The sequence below is a fragment of the Crotalus tigris genome, unplaced genomic scaffold (assembly GCF_016545835.1).
Source record: "Crotalus tigris isolate CLP2741 ecotype Arizona unplaced genomic scaffold, ASM1654583v1 scf7180000020245.1906669, whole genome shotgun sequence".
NCBI classification, from domain to species: domain Eukaryota; kingdom Metazoa; phylum Chordata; class Lepidosauria; order Squamata; family Viperidae; genus Crotalus; species Crotalus tigris.
In genome coordinates, this window is record NW_024097926.1 from 1,153,493 (window position 1) to 1,173,183 (window position 19,691).

At 45.6% G+C, this 19,691-nt stretch overlaps 1 protein-coding gene across 4 annotated transcripts; it reads left to right on the plus strand.

Moving 5' to 3' along the window:
* The first annotated feature begins 2,391 nt into the window (after positions 1 to 2,391).
* Positions 2,392 to 19,670, plus strand: SLC29A2 (solute carrier family 29 member 2). 4 transcript variants are annotated; one of them, XM_039366257.1, is made up of 13 exons: positions 2,392 to 2,447; positions 6,120 to 6,219; positions 9,687 to 9,768; positions 10,841 to 11,025; positions 12,206 to 12,345; positions 13,468 to 13,602; positions 13,851 to 13,948; positions 14,980 to 15,064; positions 15,580 to 15,743; positions 16,663 to 16,768; positions 16,952 to 17,037; positions 18,178 to 18,377; positions 19,230 to 19,670. In XM_039366257.1, exons 2-13 carry the CDS (start codon positions 6,191 to 6,193, stop codon positions 19,339 to 19,341), a joined length of 1,422 nt encoding a protein of 473 aa, XP_039222191.1. In that variant the 5' UTR covers positions 2,392 to 2,447; positions 6,120 to 6,190; the 3' UTR covers positions 19,342 to 19,670. The 4 variants fall into 4 exon arrangements, with proteins under 4 accessions (XP_039222191.1, XP_039222194.1, XP_039222193.1 ...); XM_039366256.1 differs by lacking the exon at positions 2,392 to 2,447 and adding an exon at positions 3,702 to 3,841; XM_039366260.1 differs by lacking the exon at positions 9,687 to 9,768 and having other exon boundaries at positions 2,403 to 2,447.
* Positions 19,671 to 19,691: the final 21 nt, after the last annotated feature.

Genomic DNA, 19,691 nt, shown 5'->3' on the forward strand with positions numbered 1-19,691 from the left:
GGGCGTTTTTTTGGTGGAAACGGGGAATAAACATTTCTTTCTGGCAAAAAACATTATAGATCACAACTGTGGGACAGTACAAATATAAAAAAGATGTTCAGACTCTAGAAAGAGTGCAGAGAAGAGCAACGAAGATGATTAGGAGACTGGAGGCTAAAACATAAAAGGAACAGTTGCTGGAATTGGATATGTCTAGTTTAATGAAGAGAAGGATGAGGGGGGACATGATAGCAGTGATCCAGTATCTCAGGAGCTGCCACAAAGAAGAGGGAGTCAAGCTATTCTCCAAAGCACCTGAAGGCAGGACAAGAAGCAACAGATGGAAACTAATCAAGGAGAGAAGCAACCTGGAACTAAGGAGAAACTTCCTGACAGTGAGAAGAATTAACCAGCGGAAAACCTGTCTCTAGAAGCGGTGAATGCTCCAACACTGGAAGTTTTTAAGAAGAAACTGGACAGCCATTTGTCCGAAATGGTATAGGGTTTCCTGCCTGAGCAGGGGGTTGGACTAGATGACTTCCAAGGTCCCTTCCAACCTTATTATTATTGGGATTTAAATGCGGGCTTTGAGCCCCCCAAATGCGATCGTGTGACAACAGAGGGGGCCTGGCTGCTGGAACATCAAACTGGGTCCTAAGTAGTCCTGGAGAGGCCCGTTGTAATTTCAAATGGTCACTAAAGCAAATGGGTCGTAACTCAAAGACTACTCATAATTCCCAGCACTTGCAAACACTTGACCTGATAACCGAACTAACCCATTTTCCAGCTTTGTATCAAACCTTAAAAACACACACACACCCTCAAATATGCTGGGTTTGCGTAATATCTAAATTGGGGTGTCCAACTTTGCTAAATCTTAAGACCAGCTTCCCTTCCAGGATTTGCAAAAGGCTCTGCTCTCAGAGGGGGCCTCTGTGCCACCCCTTCCCCAAACATCTGGAAACAGGGCTCTGGGTGCTTCCAGTGCACGTTTTAGCAGAGGGGTCCCCAACCCAACGCGCTGTGGCTCACGACTTGGTCCATGGCCTATTCGGAACCGGGCCACGGCGGGCTGGTGTGTGTAGCTCGACTTGGCGCGAGCGGCAGGCCCTCGCATATGCACAAGTTGTGCAAGTTGAGCTGCGCAGGCACGTGTGCCAGTCCCCCCCACTCATGTCAGTCGAGCCACACACTTGCATGGCCCGGATTCCCTCTCCTCCCTCCAGCCGGGCCACCAAGCCACCAAAGTTAGGGACTGCTGCTTTAGCAGACTTTCCAAGTTATTTGACAAAATACCAAATAAAAGAGTTGGAAGGGATCCTTCAAGTCCAATCCTTTCCTGGAGCAAGCAAGAGACCCTATCCCAGGGGTGGAAAACCTGGACTTTTTGATGACTTGTGGACTTTAACTCCCAGAATTCCTGAGCCAGCCATGCTGAACCATGGAATTCTGGGAGTTAAAGTCCCCAAGTCATAAAAGAGCCCAGCTGCTGGTTCTGGAATTCTGGGAGTTAAAGTCCACAAGTCATCAAAAAGCCCAGGTTCCCCACCCTTGTCCTATACAGATAGTCCTCAGCTTAACGACCACAATGGAGCCCCCACTTTTTGCCGCTAAGCGAGACATTGCTTACATGCGTTTTGCCCCGTTTTACGACTTCCTGCCGCAGCTCTCACCCCCCCCCCTTAGGCATGAAACAACTTAAAACCATTGTTAAGTGAATCACTGCCCTTGTTTAATAATTAGTCACACGGTTGTTAAGTGAATCTGGCTTCCCCATTGGCTTTGCTTGTCGGAAGGGCGCCAAAGGGGATCACGTGACTCCAGGACACGTCGTAAATATGAACCCGTTGCCAAGCCTCTGGATTTTGATCACGTGACCATTGGGGGGTGCGACAACGGTCACGAAGTGTGAAAAACGGTCGTAAGTCCCATTTTTCAGTGCCGTTGTAACTTTGAAGGGTCACTAGGCAAATTAATCTGGAGGCAGGTTGTTCCACTGGTTAATTGTCCTCAGTGTCAGAAAGTTTCTCCTTAGTTTTAGGTTGCTTCTCTCTTTGGTTAGTTGTACCAGGGGTGTCCAACCTTGACAGCTGTCAGACTCATGGACTCCCAGAATCCCCCAGTCCAATCTTGGCAAGTTGAAGACCTGTGAACTTCAACTCCCAGAATTCCACAGGTCTTCAACTTGCTAAGGTTGGACGTCCCTGCCCTACCCAGATCAAAGGCTGTCCAATTTCTTCTTAAAAACCTGCAGTAATAGAGACCTTAACCCCCCCTTTTTCTGCCCCCCCAATTAAACGTGGCTTTGGGGCGCCCTCTGCTGGGCATAAAGGGAAAACAATGACCCCTCAGTTGAAATTTGACGGGATGGGGGGGGGGGAGAAAGGGCGGAAGTACCGTATTGTGCTTTCTTTTTGTCTCTTCCTACCCAAATGTGCACGTGCGTCTTGCTGTGAAGCACCGCCAAGGTAGGGCCTTTGGTCTAATTTTCTCCCCCCGTTTTGGCAGAAGCAAGGGGGGTGTAGGGGGGGTGATCCGTGCCGTACGTGCATCATCCTAAAAAAAAAAATAATAAGATTTTTATAAAATAAGATTTCTTTTATTTGTTTAAAAAAAAACGGGGGGAAGGTACCGCATCCGTTTTTAAAATTTTGCATTTCCCAGTTTCAATCGCCCGGCTTGGCTCTCACGCTCGTTCGCACACTTGGATCGTGCCTAAAGGAAGCGTGTCAAAGGCAGCCCCGGCGCTCCCTTCCTGGCATGGCTCCCTGGCAAAAGCGGGGATCAGCTCGGTCCCTCCGGATCCACTCGCGGAGGATCCTGCTCGTCCCACGCAGTTTGGCAAACGCACGAGCCCAGGCTGAGTCTGACTGGCCTTCCTTCCTTCCTCCCTCTTTTTCCTTCCTTCCTTCCTTCCTTCTTTCCTTCCTTCCTTCCTTCCTTCTCTATTTCTCCCTTTGCTTCCCTCCTTTCCTTTTTTCCTTCCTTCCGTCCCTCCATCCCTTCATGACTTCCATACTCCATCTTCCTCCCTCCCTTTCTCCCGTGCTTCCTTCCTGCTTCCTCCCTCCTCTCTCCTTCTTCCTTCTGTCCTTCCCTTCCTTCTCTATTTCTTCCTTTGCTTTCTTCCCCCCTCTTCCTTCCTCCCTCTTCCTTCTTTCCTTCCCATTTCTTCCTTCCTTCCTTCCTCCATCTCTATTTCTCCTTTTGCTTTCTTCCCCCTCTTCCTTCCTCCCTCTTCCTTCTTTCATTCCCATTTCTTTCTTGCTTCCTCCTTCCCTTCTCTATTTCTCCCTTTGCTTCCTTCCTCCCCCTTCCTTCCTTCCTTCCTTCCTTCCTTCCTTCCTTCCTTCCTTCCTTCCTTCCTTCCTTCCTTCCTTCCTTCCTTCCTTCCTTCTTTCCTTCCCATTCCTTCCTTCCTGCCTGCCTGCCTGCCTGCCTCTATTTCTCCCTTTGCTTGCTTGCTTCCTCCCATCCTCCCTCCCTCCCTCTTCTTTCCTCCCTCCACTATTTCTCCCTTCCCTTCTTTCACCCCTCGCAGCTGAGCCCCGGCAGCGCGCAGGGAGGAGCGCGTCGTGGGGACGCGGCGGACGCGACGGCGGCTGCATCCAGCGGGGCTGCGGGCCGGGTCCTCCCCAGCAGAGGTCGTCGGGAGGACGGCGGGGTTGCGTGGCTGGCTCCTCCCTGTCCGGGGCCGGCGGGGGTCCGTTTCATGGAGCCGAGCCCGGCGGGGTGGCTCGGCGGGCGGGTCGCGACTCCGGAAAGCGGCGCCTGGGCCTCTCCAGGCAGCCCTGGAAGAAGCCCGATGCCGGCCTCTTGCCCGCGATCGCTCGGGGTCGCCCGACTCGGGTGACCGAAGCAGGTAGGAGCCGCAGAGCTGCATTCTCACGACCGGCTTAGCCCGGGTTTAAGCTGGGTTTTGCGGGGAGGGGTTCGCCTTGTGCAACGAGGGGCAGGTCGGAGCTGGCAGGAGGGAGAAGAGGGGTCGGGGTCGGGCCAGCTCTGGGTCGTGTGAAGGGGACCCCCAACCCGTTCACTAGGCTCCGATTAAGACCTGGTCGTTTGGGGGGGGGGAGAGCCCAACCCGGGTCCTGTTAACCCTGCGTGGGGCATCGCTGCAAATCACACCCTGGTTTGGGAGAACGTGTCTTGTGCGAATGCACCAAGCGGCACTTGCGATTCCCACGCTTTCTGCTAGCCCGCCACCCAAGCCAGCTTCTGACCTTTCCAGATTTAACCCAGGCAGGCAGGAGCCCTGCCTAGCCCCGTGGCCATCTTCACGGCAGGTTGATTCCTCAAAGTCAGGAGGAAAGGTGGTTCCTGCAATGTCGTAATCTGAATCAGCCCCGGGTTGGTTTGAACTGGCCAGTTTTAAAAGCCTAAATAGACCTAAACCACCAAGATCACGTGAAGTGTTAATACCGCTTTACAAGGCCTTGGTAAGGCCACCTTTGGAATCCTGCATCCAGTTTTGGTCACCATGATGTAAAAAAAAGATGTTGAGACTCTAGAAAGTGCAGAGAAGAGCAACAAAGAGGATCAGGGGACTGGAGGCTAAAGCATATGAGGAACGGTTGCTGGAATTGGGTATGTCCAGTTTAATGAAGAGAAGGACGAGGGGGGACATGATAGCCTTCCGCTATCTCAGGGGCTGCCCCAAAGAAGAGGGAGTCAAGCTATTCTCCAAAGCGCCTGAAGGCAGGACAAGAAGCAACGGATGGAAAACTCATGAAGGAGAGAAGCAAACTAGAACTTCCTGGCAATTAGAACAATTAACCAGTGGAACTACCTGCCTCCAGAAGCGGTGAACGCTCTAACACTGAATGTTTTTAAGAAGAGACTGGACAGCCATTTGTCTGAAATGGTATAGGGTTTTCTGCCTGAGCAGGGGGTTGGACATGATGACCTCCAAGGTGCCTTCCAACTTTTATTATTATGGATCATCGCACAGTCAGCCAGATGTTCAGACTGGATTTGGCATTTTGTCTATCTATTGAGTCCTTACCCAGGACCTGGGATAGGCAGATGTGGATGTTTGGTGGTATTACAGGTATCGTCGCAGGATGGAAGCAGTTCCTAGTAAGGCTGCCTTTTGCAATTGACTAATAGCGAATTTGTCAATGCCAATGGTGTTCAAGTGGTGCTCCAGTTGTTTTGGGATTGCACCCAAGGCGCCTATGACTATTGGTACCACCCTTGCTTGCTTTTGCCATTATTCTGTTGTTTTTGTGCTGTTCTAGATGCTCAGTTATTCTTTGTTTCAATTCTTTTATTTCTTTAGTTAGAGGGTTTTGTTCTTCCTGAGGAAGAGGTGCCTGGTTACCAAATGAGAACAGTTGTATATCTCTGCTGGATTCCTTCACTGCCAACTCCCCCTGGTTTGCCTCTACATTCTGAATTACTTCTGGCAAGGCTTTGATTTCTTTGCCCTGGGTAAACCTTTGCAGTTCGTCCAATTCTGTTTCTGTGAATACTTTATTTCATATTATAAATCGGCGTTGATCTGCTAGTCTCTGTTCTGTTATTTCTGATTCTGGATGTTGTTCTTTCCAGAATTGGTGCATTCGTTTTAGATATCCTCTTCTTGTTGGATTTGATCTATAGTAACAGATCATTATTTCTATTATTATTATTATTATTATTATCCACAAAAGTGTTTTTAACCAGGACCGAAAAGCCTTTGACCCAGCCTGTCTTTCTCAGTCCTGTTCCGAATGGCACAAACATCCCTATTGTTACTAGTAGGGATGATGACTAGTTCTCAAATTATAACCCCAATTACGAACCAATCTTCCATTGCTAAGCTTAGTGCAATCCATCTCAAAGGGCTGTTATTGTTGAAAAAATAGGGTGGAGGAAGGTGTGTTAGATTATCTTCCTTGCTCGAGTTATTTATAACAATAACAAAGGTGGGATAGTACAAATAATTTTTTTAATTCTTTTTCAGAGAAAAAAAAACCTGGACAATCATTTGTCCGGGATTTTATAGGGTCTTCTGCTTGATCAGGGGGTTGGACTAGAAGACCTCCAAGGTCCCTTCTTAGCCCTAGGATTATAAGAATGCCAAAGCTGCTGACTTCAGCCTCAGGAGAGACTTTAAGCTAAATTTCTCCTTCAACCATTTTTCTTTTGCTCTGCAGATCCAGCCGTGGTTTGATAGAAGTGGAAGTGCACCACGTTTCCTGCTCACACTTTGGGCAAGCTGTGAATCATGGGTCCCCAGGGAAAGCCCAAAGATATGTAAGTTACAGTTGTGTGTTTCCTTTGCGTAAGATGCTCTTAAGCCACTCCAGGACGTGATGTGCTCGGATGCAAGAACTGAACCCACAAGCTGCATTTTGGGTTGATTTCCTAGAATCCTAAGCCGCTGTTGGGTGGAAAGAAATTTTTAGCAGCTCTGAGATGATGGCTTGTGTTACAGACAGTCCTCAACTTACGACAGTGCGTTTAGTTACAATGGCCCTGAAAATTACTAATTAAAAAACCCGCAGCGATTCCTTTCACCAATGCAGCAGGAAAAGTCGTAAAGCTGCAAAAGTCACTTAAGCGCATTTCTCGTTTAGCCACATACATGCCGGGCTCAATTGCGGTCGTAAGTCAAGGACTAGCTGTATTTAAGAGGGAGGGCTTGTTTCTGAGCATGTGTAGAGTGTTTCCCCCCCCCCTCCCCAGCTGAACTTTTTTGTGTTGAGGCTTTCAGAAGTTTAGGAGCGGTGAGCTGATGTTTGTCATGCTACAAGTGTGTGCTCGTACGTGTGTTTTGCGGGGTTGTTTGAACAGTGTCCTTTTTAAAAGATATTTTATTTATTTATTTTTGTTTAAAATTGCTGTGACTTTTGCATTCAGTGGCAGCATTTCCAGGCCAGGCGGAAATCAAGCTTCGAAAGTCCTACGTTCAAAATTTGCAACTGTCCCGTTTGAATACTTTCTGAATCCTGCAGTTCTGTCTCTCTATCTCCTTAATTTTGGGGGCTGAGTTCTGTTTTTTTTTCACTGCTCCGATAAACTCAGCTTTGATTTTAACGTCCAGCTTCCTTCTAATATCCCAGATAAATTGAAGGTCGACACTGTGAAGAAATGAACATGATTGTCATAATAAACAACAACAACAACAAAAAGCCCTCTTAGCCAGCTCTTCTTTCAAAAGCTTGGAGGATAGTTGAGTTTTGAGTGAAATTTGATAAATAAAATATGGGGGACAGATTTAAAAACAGAAAGAGAAAAGATGGGGAACTCCCGCTGGACTGCAATTCCCATCATCCTTAATATTTAACCACACTGTCTGGGGGAGAATGGGTGTCGTAATTAAGAAATAGAGAGAGGATCTGGTGTTCCCCTTTTCTTGTTGCCGGTTTTAATTTCGGATCTGCGTCACTGGGCTTCCTTAGAGGAAGCGAATTGCTTCCTCTAAAGCAAAGTTTCTCAATCGTGGCAACTTTAAGATGTAGAATATAGATGATAGGATTGGAAGGGACCTCAGAGGTCATCTAGTCCAACCCCCTGCTCAAGCAGGAGTCCCTAACAGAATCAGAACAACAGAGTTATTTTTTTGGAGAACATTTAAAAACATTGGGAAACACGCAGCATTTGGCCTCGCCAGCTAATGACTAATATTTGACTAGTGACTAATATTTCCACTATGCTAGGCGGGGTTGTTTGAACAGTGTCCTTTTTTAAAGATATTTTATTTATTTATTTTTGCTTAAAATGCTGTGACTTTTGCATTCACTGGCAGCATTTCTGTGGGTTTTCTTTGCTGCGGTTCGTACGTCTCCTGGAGAATTTCCTTCCCGCCCCTATGAAATACGGACTATTATTGGCTAAATATTAAACCTGAAGCCATTATCACTTTACGCCTTTAAGTACACTTTGCACGCACAAGCTTGCACACTCAGACACAGGTAGTCTTTGATTTATGACCGTCAACCAGAAAGTTTGCCATGAAGTGGTGCAATAGATAAAGCGAGGCATCGTGGGAGAGAACCTTTCTTGTGGCGGTCATTAAACAAGACATTGCTGGACTGGGATTTGCAATCTTCCCTGCTGGTTTCCACCATTGATGTCTGTCTGTCTGTCTGTCTCTCTCTCTCTCAAAATGTCTCATCTATAACTATATCTGTCTATCTATCTAAATCTCTCATCTGTTTATCACTATCCATCTCTCATTTGTCTATCTCTTCTCTCTCTCGTCTGTCTGTCTATCGATCTGTCTGTCTGTCTATCTATCTATCACTTGTCTGTCTCTAACTATATCTATCTATCTATCTATCTATCTATCTATCTCTTATCTGTTTGTCTGTCTCTGTCTGTCTATCACTTATCTGTTTGTCTGTCTGTCTGTTTGTATCTATCTATCTATCTATCTATCTATCTATCTATCTATCTATCTATATCTCTCATCTATCTATCTCTATCCATCTCTCATTTGTCTGTCTGTCCATCTCTGTGGTATATCTGTCTGTCTCATGATGGCGTAGTGGTTATAATTCAGTATTGCAAGTTAATTCTGCCTACTGTCAGTAGTTCAATCCTGACTGGCCCAAGGTTGACTCAGCCTTCCATCCTTTTGAGGTCAGTAAAATGAGGACCCAGATTGTTAGGGGCAACAGGCTGACTCTGTAAATTGCTTAGACAGGGCTGTGAAGCCAAAGTGCTATAACTCACTCTGCTAAAAATCTAATTCCCACAGCTTTGTCTTTATGCCTAAGGATATTTATTCATTTTGTTGTTTGTATCTTATGATTTATGATTTATCATTCTGTTGTTTGTATGTATACTAAGATTTTATGCACCAGAGGCAAATTCCTTGTGTGTCCACTTGGCCAATAGTATTCTATTCTAGTATATTCTAGTCTCTAATCCCTATTCTATTCTCCTCTATTATTTATTTCTATTCTTTCTATTATCTATTTTCTGTTCTCTAATCCCTATTCTATTCTACTGTATTCTATATTCCATTCTATTATTCTCTTCCTATTCTGTTTTATTCTATTATTTATTCTATTCTATTATTTATTTCTATTCTTCTTTTTCCTATTCTATTCTATTCTATTCTTATTCCATTCCATCTATCTATTTCCTTATTCTATTCTATTCTGTTTCATTCCATTCTATTCTTATTATATTTCTGTTCTATTCTTATTCTTATTCTGTTCTACTCTTATTGTATTTCTATTTTCATTGTATTTCTATTCTTATTCTATTCTATATTCTATTGTATTATATTCTTATTGTATTTCTGTTCTATTCTATTCTTATTCTATTGTATTATATTATTGTATTCATATTGTATTTCTATTCTTATTCTGTTCTATTCTATTCTATTCTATTCTACTATTCTATTCTGTTCTGTTCTATTCTATTCTATTCTATTCCTAATTCCAATTCTATTCTATTCTATTCTATTCTATTCTATTCTATTCTATTCTAATTTCCTTATTCTATTCTATTCTATTCTATTCTACTATTCTATTCTGTTCTATTCTATTCTATTCTATTCTATTCTATTCTATTCTATTCTATTCTATTCTATTCTACTATTCTATTCTGTTCTATTCTATTCTATTCTATTCTATTCTATTCTAATTTTCTAGTTTTTATTTTCGATTCCCTATTCTCCAATTTCTATTCTATTTTATTCTAGACTGTGTGGTGGAGTGGGTAAAGTCTAGGGTCTGGTGATCTGATGGGGGGGTCTCTCCTTTCAGGTTCCACTGTGTGGGAATCATATTTTTCTTACTGGGCTTAGGAACCCTCCTTCCTTGGAACTTTTTCATCACAGCCATCCCGGTGAGTCCTGCGTTTGGGAGACAGCCCTGGGCAGTCTGCTTTACATCCTTTTTTCTCCTTCTGTAATGAGACTTGCGGCCACAACTCAGCCCCACAGTTCTGTTGTTAAGTGAGGCGTTTGTTAAGTGAGCTTTGCCCCATTTTACGTCCTTTCTTGACCCAGTTGTTAAGTGAATCAGTGCAGCTGTTAAGTTAGGAACGGTTGTTAAGCGAATCTGGCTACTCCATTGACTTTGCTTGTCTGACGGTCGCAAAAGGGGATCCCATGACCCCGGGACGCTGCGACCGTCGTAACTATGAGTCAGTTGCCAAACATCTGAGTTTTGATCACGGGACCGTCGCAAGTGTGAAAAACGGTCATCGGTCCCTTTTTTCAGTGCCGTTGTAACTCTGAACGGTCACTAAACGAGCTGCTGTAAGTCAAGGACCACCTGTATAAGTGCTTTCATACTGGTCATCTCTGGCTTGCGTCCGTTCGCTTAGTGACCGTTGAAAGTTGCAAGAGCCCTGACAACAAGGGACTTACGACCGGTCCTCCCACTTAACAACCATCGCAGCATCCCCACGGTCATGTGATCAAAACTGGGGCGCTTGGCCACTGGCGTGCGTTCACGAGATCGTACAGTTGTCACGACTCATTTAACAACCGTCTTCCTTAGCAGCAAAAATTCTGGTCTCAGTGGTGGCCATAAGCCGAGGACTATCTGTAGGAACAGGCCAGGATGGGAGGGATGGAAAGCTGCCCCTCTTTGTACAAAAGAAAAGCCTGATTGCATTGAGCACAGGGTTGGGATAGATGTCCTCTTAAGGTCCCTTCCAATCCAGTCATTTCATGACTCTTAGGATGCTTTCCAACCAATTCTGCCATTTCCCCCCCTAACCTACATTTGTTTTGCTGGGATGGGGGGTCAGGAAGATAAACTAGGTTTGTTAAGCCTAGTTAACCCCCATTATATCCTCAGGGCCAATGGAGTCTATAGAGCAGCATCCGTGCACAAAGGATGCTGGGATACATTGTTTTTTTTTTCCCAAAACATGCTCTCTTCTAATGAAACACTTTCTCTCCCGCCAGTATTTCGAGAAAAAACTCGGGGGGAACTGCTCTGCCGGGCGGGAAGCGGCTGGGAATCAGACAACCTCGAACCCGCCACCGGTGTCCGGCTGCAAAGACGAATTCAGCTTCAGCAACTGGCTGGCCCTCCTTTCTCAGTTGCCGTTGCTGCTCTTCACCTTTCTCAACTCCCTCCTCTACCGATGGTGAGACACGTTTCTCTCTACGTTGGAGTTGCTTTTCTCTCTCCATTTGACTCGCCGGCGGCCTCTTACCACGTTTCTCTCTTTGGGGCTTGAGCGTTTTAGCCCTGCTCGGGGAGAAGGGCCTTGCAGGATCCCAATCTGGCCCTGTCACTGGGATCGGAGGCTTCGTCTTCAGAGCTTTCAGACTGGTGCTGGAGCCCCTCCTGAGGGAACTTCTCTCTAGCCGAATGTGTGCTTTGGGCTATTGTATGTGGGATATGAATAGGAAAGAATAGAATAAAATAGAATAGAATAGAATTAAGAGAGACGAGACTAGACTAGACTAGACTAGACTAGACTAGACTAGACTAGACTAGACTAGAATAGAATAGAATAGAATAGAATAGAATAGAATAGAATAGAATAGAATAGACTAAACTGGACTGGACTGGACTGGAATGGAATGGAATAGAATGGAAATAGGAATGGAAATAAGAATAGAATAGAATAGAAATAGAATAAGAATAGAGTAGAATGGAATGGAATGGAATGGAAATAAGAATAGAATAGAATAGAACAGAAATACAGAGCAGAACAGAATAATAATAGAACAGAAATACAGAACAGAATAGCATAATAATAGAATAGAATCTTGCAATAGAATAGAATCTTAATAGAATAGAATAGAAATACAGAATAGAATAGAATAGACTAATAAAATAGAAGAATAGAATAGAATAGAATAGAATAGAATAGAATAGAATAGAATAGAATAATGGATGAGAATGGAATGGAATAGAATATAGAATGGAATGGAAATAGGAATAGAATAGAATAGAATAGAATAGAATAGAATAGAATAGAATAGAATAGAATAGAATAACAGAGTTGGAAGGGACCTTGGAGGTCTTCTAGTCCAACCCCCTGCTCAGGCAGGAAACCCTATACCATTTCAGACAAACGGTTGTTCAATCTCTTTTTAAAAACTTCCACAGTTTGAACATTCACAACTTCTGAAGGCAAGCTTTTCCACTGGTCAATTGTTCTCACTGTTAGATAATTTCTCCTTAGTTCTAGGTTGCTTCTCTCCTTGATTAGTATTTATGTGTTGCCTGCTGTGTGTGGCTTTTTAATTGTTAATCGATGGTATTGATGATTAAGTTCACATTCACATGTCTTCTTTTCTCCCCCCCTTGCAAAGCATTTCGGACAAAGTACGTATTTTGGGCAGCCTGACGGCGATCCTGTTCCTCTTTGTGCTGACCGCCATCCTGGTTAAGCTGACGATGTCGCCCCAGAGTTTTTTCTCCATCACCATGGCAAGCGTCTGGTTCATTAACTGTGAGTTGGCTCTGGTTAACTCTTCTTCAGCACTGATAAAGTTACCTAGCTGGATCATGAAACGTCTGCAAGAAAACCGCCAAGCACAGAGATCCACCCCCCAAGGACCCCCAAATTCCTCTCTGTTACATCTCTGAGCTTTTGAGCTTTTGTCAAATCCTCATTTGGCCACCCCACTATCCCCCCCCCCCCAAAAAAAACTCTGGGCAGCCTACTTTACATGGTTGTTGTGAGTGCGAGGATTTGATTCCTGGTCCTTCAAAATCTATTAGGCCGCAACTCCCAGAATCCTTAGCCAGCATGTCAGTAGTGGGAAGTGTTAGATTAGAGGGGTCTTCAAACTTGGCCCTTTGATGACTTGTGGACTTCCAACTCCCAGAATTCCTCAGCCAGGCAGCCTTGGCTGACTGAGGGATTCTGGGAGTTGAAGTCCACAAGTCATCAAAGGGCCAAGTTTGAAGACCCCTGCTTGTGGACTTCAACTCCCATAATTCCTCAGCCTGGCATGTGTTAGAAGGGTATAGGCAGCAGCATTCAGTCCTGAGCCAAGTCTTGGGGAATTGTGCTTTAAGCTGTGTGGCTGCGGAATTCTGGGAAAGTTGTGTCTTAAAGTTGTGAAACACCAACTTAGAGATCTGTTCAAAAGGAGATTGTTATCAGCAATATATTTTCTTTTCATCCAAATAAATGGGATAGGCGATACAGTCGCTCCTTGACCTGTCCCCCCAACGGAGTCCAAAACTTCTGTTGCTAAGTGAGGAAGTTGTTTACTGAATTTTGCCCCATCTTACGACCTTCCTGGGCACGGTTCAGTGAATCGCTGCAGTTGTTACGCCAGCCCCATGGACGTCGCTTGTCAGGCGGGTCACCAAAGGGGATCAACGTGACCCCGGGATACCGCAACCGTGGTATGATGAGTCAGTCGCCAAGCGTCTCCATTTTGTTCACGTGACCATGCGGGACGCTGCAACGGTCGTTAAGTGTGAAAAACAGCCAGAAGTCACTTTTCCCAGTGCTGTTGTAACTTCAAACCGTCACTAAACGGACAGCCGTAATTCGAACACGGTGTGTAAACAAAGTAGTCTCATTCTTGACGTTGTCCTCCTCTTTTTTTCCCGTCAGCCTTCTGTGCCGTCCTGCAAGGAAGTCTTTTTGGCCTACTGGGGTCTTTTCCGCAACGATACAGCACCCTGGTCCTCAGCGGTCAAGGAATGGCTGGGATGTTTGCTGCCATCGCCATGTTGCTTTCCAAGGCCAGTGAGTATCGGGGTCTGGAAACAGCCATGGGGAACCCAGCCATGGTGTTTTCAAGTCCTACCTCTTGGGTCCGTGGAGATTTCACTCCTCCAGGTGAAAATTATCCCAAAGGTGCTTTGGGATCAGAACTAAAGAAGCTTCTTGGAGTTTTTTCCCCTTTTTTTTTCAAGGGAAAAAAAAGAAAGTCCAGTTGCCTCTTGGAAAAAAAGCTCCTTTGGGATGCACAATCACTTTTCTCTCCAATTTAGGTGGATTGGACGATCAGTCGTCTGCCCTGATCTATTTCGTCACCCCCTGTGCTGGGACCTTAGTTTCGATTGGCTGTTATCTCTTTCTGCCCCACCAGGTAAGACGAGATCCCTCTTAATAGAATAACAGAGTTGCAAGGGACCGTGGGGGTCATCTAGTCTAACCCCCTGCTCAAGCAGGAAACCCTAGGCCAGGGGTAGGCAACCTTGGCTCGTTTGTGACTCGTGGACTTCAACTCCCAGAATTCCTGAGCCAGCATGAGGGAAACTTTGGCCCTTTCATGACTCGTGGACTTCAACTCCCAGAATTCCTGAGTCAGTGTGAGGGAACTATGGCCCCCTCATGACTTATGGGCTTCAACTCCCAGAATTCCTGAGCCAGGATGGCTCAGCTTGGAAATCTCTCCCTTTCCCCTCAGCGTGGCTGGCTCAGGAATTCTGGGAGTTGAAGTCCACCAGTCACAAAAGAGCCAAGGTTGCCTACCCCTGCCCTAGACCATTTCAGACAAATGGCTGTCCAGTCTCTTCTTAAAAACCTCCAGTGATGGAGCACCCACAAGTTCTAGTTGCAAGCTGTTCCGCTGGTTAATTGTCTTCAATGTCAGGAAATTTCTGACAGGTTGCTTCTCTCCTTGATTAGTTTCCATCCGTTGCTTCTTGTCCTGCCTTCTAGTACTTAGGAAAATAAGTTGACCCCCTCTTCTTTTTGGCAGCCCCTCAAATATTGGAACCCTGCTGTCATGTCACCCCTAATCCTCCTTTTTGCCAGACTAGACATACCCAATTCCTGCAACCATTCTTTATATGTTTTTAGCCTTCAGCCCCCTAATCCTCTTTGTTGCTCTTCTCTGCACTCTTTCCACAGTCTCAACATCTGTTTTGTATTGTGTTGACCAAAACTGAACGCCCTCTTCCAAGTATGGTGTTAGCAAAGCCTTATAAATTTCTCATAAAACATCCCCTGGTTTTCCAGGGATCATTTTCAAGTTCTAAGTTCATGCTCTGGGATTTCCTGGTGGCGCTCCATCCAATAGAACCGGCTTGGCATTTTGAGAACCGGATTGGTCAGGAGCTCCCAGCAATCCAGGTGACCCTTGAAAAAACATCGGCTCTTCTTCTTTCTCTGCAGTCCTTCAGTCGTTACTATCTGGACAAGAGACCAGCGGAAGATTTGGGATATGAACTGGAAACCAAGGCAGTTCTTCTTTCGCCAGGTGGGATATCTGAAAATAAAAATAAAATGGGGAGAATTGAGAAGTTGTCAAACTTGGAGGTTTTCATCTTCTTTTTATGCTTTGGTCTTGCGATCCTGGTTTATTCCCTTTGCCTTCCACCAACACTGTTTTTATAAAATCATCCCATATTTCATTATAATTATTTACGTTAATCATCCCTTGGTAACACGATTGTTAAGTGGGTCCAGCTTCCCCATTGACTTTGCTTGTCAAAAGTTCGCAAAAAGGGATCGCCTGACCCCAGGAGACACGGCAACCCGTCATAAATATGAGCCAGTTGCCAAAAGCGTCTGAAATTTTTTTGGATCACGTGATCCCGGGGAATGCCTCAACGGTCTTAAGTGTGAAAAACGGCCGTAAGTCACTTTTGTTTTCAGTGCCTGCTGTAACTTAGAACAGTCACTAAACGAACCGTTGCAAGCCGAGGACTACCTGAAGATTAAAAAGCTGCAGGGTTTGATTTTGATTGGCGCCCTTGCTTTGTGTCTCTTCAGATCTTGTGGCAGACAGTTCCAAAGGGGAGCCGCTCAACGTGAAGAATGGGAACGCCGGAGTTGTGGAGCAGGATGGCTTGGCTCGCCCGCCCGAAGTCATGAATGGAGGGAGTGGGGTGGGCATGGTTGCCCCCAATCCCTCCATCTTCAGCGTCCTCAAGAAGGTAAGAACCAGGCGGAAATTCCTGTTTCAATTCCTGGTAAATAGGATGGGCGGGGAAGATATGGATCATGCAACAGGAAAAGCCCTTTTCTGCAAAATCATAATCATAATAATGTTTCCTCCATAATCGCGCAGTTTCAATGGCCAGGTCGCGATATTTCGTAATTTTTCCAGTTCTTTGTCTTCAATGGATAATCGCTGTACCAGGAGATGCCAAAGTCGAAAAAAAAAAAAACCTGGAAAAAATTACGAGTGGAACTCCACCCATTTTAAACATGTTTGCTGGGGAATTCTGGGACTTGAAATCCACCCCTCTTAAGGCATGCTGACTAGGGAATCCTGGTAATTGGAAGTCCACCCCTCTTAAGGTGTACTGGCTGGAGAATTCTGGGAGTTGAAGTTCACCCATCTTAAAGTACGCTGGCTGGGGGATTCTGGGAGTTGAAGTCCAGCCATCTTAAAGTGTGCTGGCTGCGGAATTCTGGGAGTTGAAGCCTATACATGTTAAAGTTGACAAAGTTGAGAAACAGTGGCTTGGATTAAATGTTCCTTGGTCACACGACTGTTATTTACATCAATTTTTTTGGGTTGGTTTCTGGCCTTTTGGGTCGGTTTTTGGCATTGGAACAAACGCATCCACTTAATGACCGCCCCATTCACTTAACAACCGTAGCAGAATAAATCGGAAAACTGAGTGAATCACATGGGTGCCTTGACTTATGACTTGACTTGACTTGTCATGACTTGATCGATATTCCAGGCTCCGTGAGCGTCATAATTCAAGGACTGCCTTTATACTGGGGCTCAGTTTGCTCTGGAATTGTGCTCCCATTTGATGCCGGTTGAAGGGAGACCACAGAGTGATCCCGATATTGAATGTGGTCCGTGTTCACATTGCAGCTTCTGCTTTTCCACTTCAGATTTGGCTGCTGGCCCTCTCCATCGTTATGGACTTTTCTATTACCCTCTCGGTCTTTCCAGCAATTACCACGAAAGTCATCAGCTCCACTCAGAATCTGCTTTGGCGTGAGTGATTGGGCATTTAATTACTGGGCAGGAAGGGGCGGGGCTGGTCTGCGTGGGCTAAAGTTGGGGTGGGAGCAAAGAGGGGGATTTGGAGGATCTGCTCCGAAGCTCATCTCCGAGCTAACTTGATTCAAGACACGGTCTAACTCTTTTGTGGGTCTCCCCATCTTCTCCCCACCTTAGAGGATTACTTCACTCCAGTTTGCTGCTTCCTTCTCTTCAATGTGATGGACTGGCTGGGGCGGAGTTCGACTTCCTACTTCCTCTGGGTGAGCAATTGGTGGCAGGAGTGGGATACATCCTCAGCTAGGCTGTTTCCCACAAAGGGGAATTGGGGGAGGGGGGCTTCAAGGGCAGGCCTACAAATAGTCCTCGACTTACAACGGTTTAGTGACCCTTTGAAGCTTCGACGGCACGGAGACAAGTGACTTAGGATCGTTTTTCACACTTAACGACCGTTTGCAGCATCCCTACGGTCACGTGATTCAAATTCAGAGGATTTGGGCAACCGGCGTGCATTTATGAACGTTGCAGTGTCCCGGCATCACGTGATCCTCTTTGGTAACTTTCTGACAAGTGAAATCAAAGGGGAAGGCAGTTCACAATTAACAGCTGCAGTGATTCACTTAACAACTGTTGCAAGAAAGGTCATAAAGCGGGATAAAAGTCACTTAACTGTTCTGCTTAGCAACCAAAATTTTGGGCTCGCTTTTTTTAAATCTTCCTTCCTGTTTCGGGGTAAGGGGATAGAAAATAAAAGTTTGGTCTATTGGTTGAGGCACCAGGCTAGAAACTAGGAGCTGGGAAGTTCTAGTCCCACTTTATCCCTGAAAGCTGGCAGGGTGACTTTGGAACAATCCCCAGGAGATGGTGAGTTCTAGTCCCACTTTATCCATGAAAGCTAGCAGGGTGACTTTGGGCCAATCACCAGGAGACAGTGAGTTCTAGTTTTGCCTTAGACAGGAAAGCTGGCTGGGTGACTCTGGGCCAATCACCAGAAAACGGTGAGTTCTAGCAGATAGATAGATAGATAGACAGACAGACAGACAGACAGATAGATAGATAGATAGATAGTTAGATGGATAGATATAGAGATATAGTAGAGAGATACAGAGATAGAGATAGATAGATAGATAGATAGATAGATAGATAGATAGATAGATATAGAGATGGAGATAGATAGATATAATAGATATAGAGATAGAGATATAGCGATATTTAGTAGATAGATAGATGGATGGATGGGATGGGATGGGATGGGATGGGATGGATAGGCAGGCAGGCAGACAGACAGACACAGGTGATAGAGAGAAGAGATAGACAAATGAGAGATGGATAGAGATAGATGAGAGATTTAGACAGACAGACAGACTGCTTTATTTCTAAGCAATGTGGTTTTCTCTCGCCAGCCAAAGAAGCACCTTCGGCTCCTTCCCGCCGCAGTGGGACTCCGAATCCTCCTCATTCCCATGTTTCTTCTGTGCAACATCCCGAGAAAGACTGGCTGGCCTGTGCTTTTCCCCCACGACGCCTGGTTTGTGATCCTGATGGTGGCCTTCTCCCTCTCCAACGGCTACTTCGTCTCCCTCACCATGTGCCTGGCCCCCAAGTGAGTAGGCTCCCCCGATTCTTCTCCCAAAGCAGGACGCTATAAAAGAGAAATTCCAACCTGGAACGAAGGAGAAACTTCCTAACGGTGAGAGCAATTAAGCCGTGGAGCAGCTTTGCCTTCAGAGGTTGTGGATGCTCCATCACTGGAGGTTTGCAAGAAGAGATTGGACAGCTGTTTGTCCAGAATCATAGAGAGCGGTGTTTCTTAACCGTGGCAGTTTTTAGAAGGGTGGACTTCAACTCCCAGAATTCCCAAAGGTGGAGAAGGAAGAAAAAAGGGAGGGAAGGAAGGAAGGAAGGAAAAGATAGAGATGGAAGAAGAGGGGAGGGAGAGAAGGAATGAAGAAAAGAAAAAGAAGAAAGAGATAGAGGGAGGGAAGGAAGGAAGGAAGGAAGGAAGGAAGGAACAAAAAGAAGAGGAAGGATGGAAGGAAGGAAGGACATGGAAGGAGGGAGGAAAGAAGGAATAAAATTGAAAGAGAAAGTAAGGAAGGAAGGAAAAAGAATTGGAAGGAAGGAAGGAGAAAGAATTGGAAGGAAGGAAGGAAGGAAGGAAGGAAGGAAGGAAGAAGAATTGGAAGGAAAAGAAGGAAGAAAAGGAGGGAGGGAAGGAAGGATGGAAAGGAAGAAAGAAAGAAAGAAAAAGGGTAGGAGGAAGGAAGGAAGGAATGAGAAGGGAGGAAGAGAGGAAGGAAAGGAAAGGAAAGAGAAAGAGAGGGAGGGAGGGAGGAAGGAAAAGCTAGAGAAGAAAAAAATGGAGGGAAGGAAGGAAGAAAAGAAAAAGTAGAGAAGGAAGAAAAAGAGGCAGGGAGGAAGGACTTCCAATCTGGACCTTAATTCTCTCCTCCAGGCAGGTCCAGCCAGAAGAGAGCGAGTTGGCGGGAGCCATCATGACGTTTTTCCTGGCGCTGGGACTCTCCTGTGGAGCAGGGCTCTCCTTCCTCCTGAGGTTGCTTCTTTGACGGTCTCCATCCCGCCACTCCGGCATGTGGGAGCAGCGCCAAGGTCTTGCCTCCGTACCTCTTGAAGGCTTCAAGGGTGGCTGCGGGGGTCCCCCTTGCACTATTTTCCTCTAAGTCCCCCCCCCATGTGGCAGCTAAGACACCTCCTTTGTGATGAAGAAAAACCAGATTTATCGGGCCATAACGCTTTCTCCAAGGTTCCCCCCTTTATTTATTTGTGTGTGTGTGTGTGTACATACATTTTATGTATATATATATATACACATACATTTTTTTAGATTGCTAACAAAGAATAAAGGGAGAACTGGAATAGCTATTTCGAGCTTCTTAACTCTCTTCAGCCAGACATA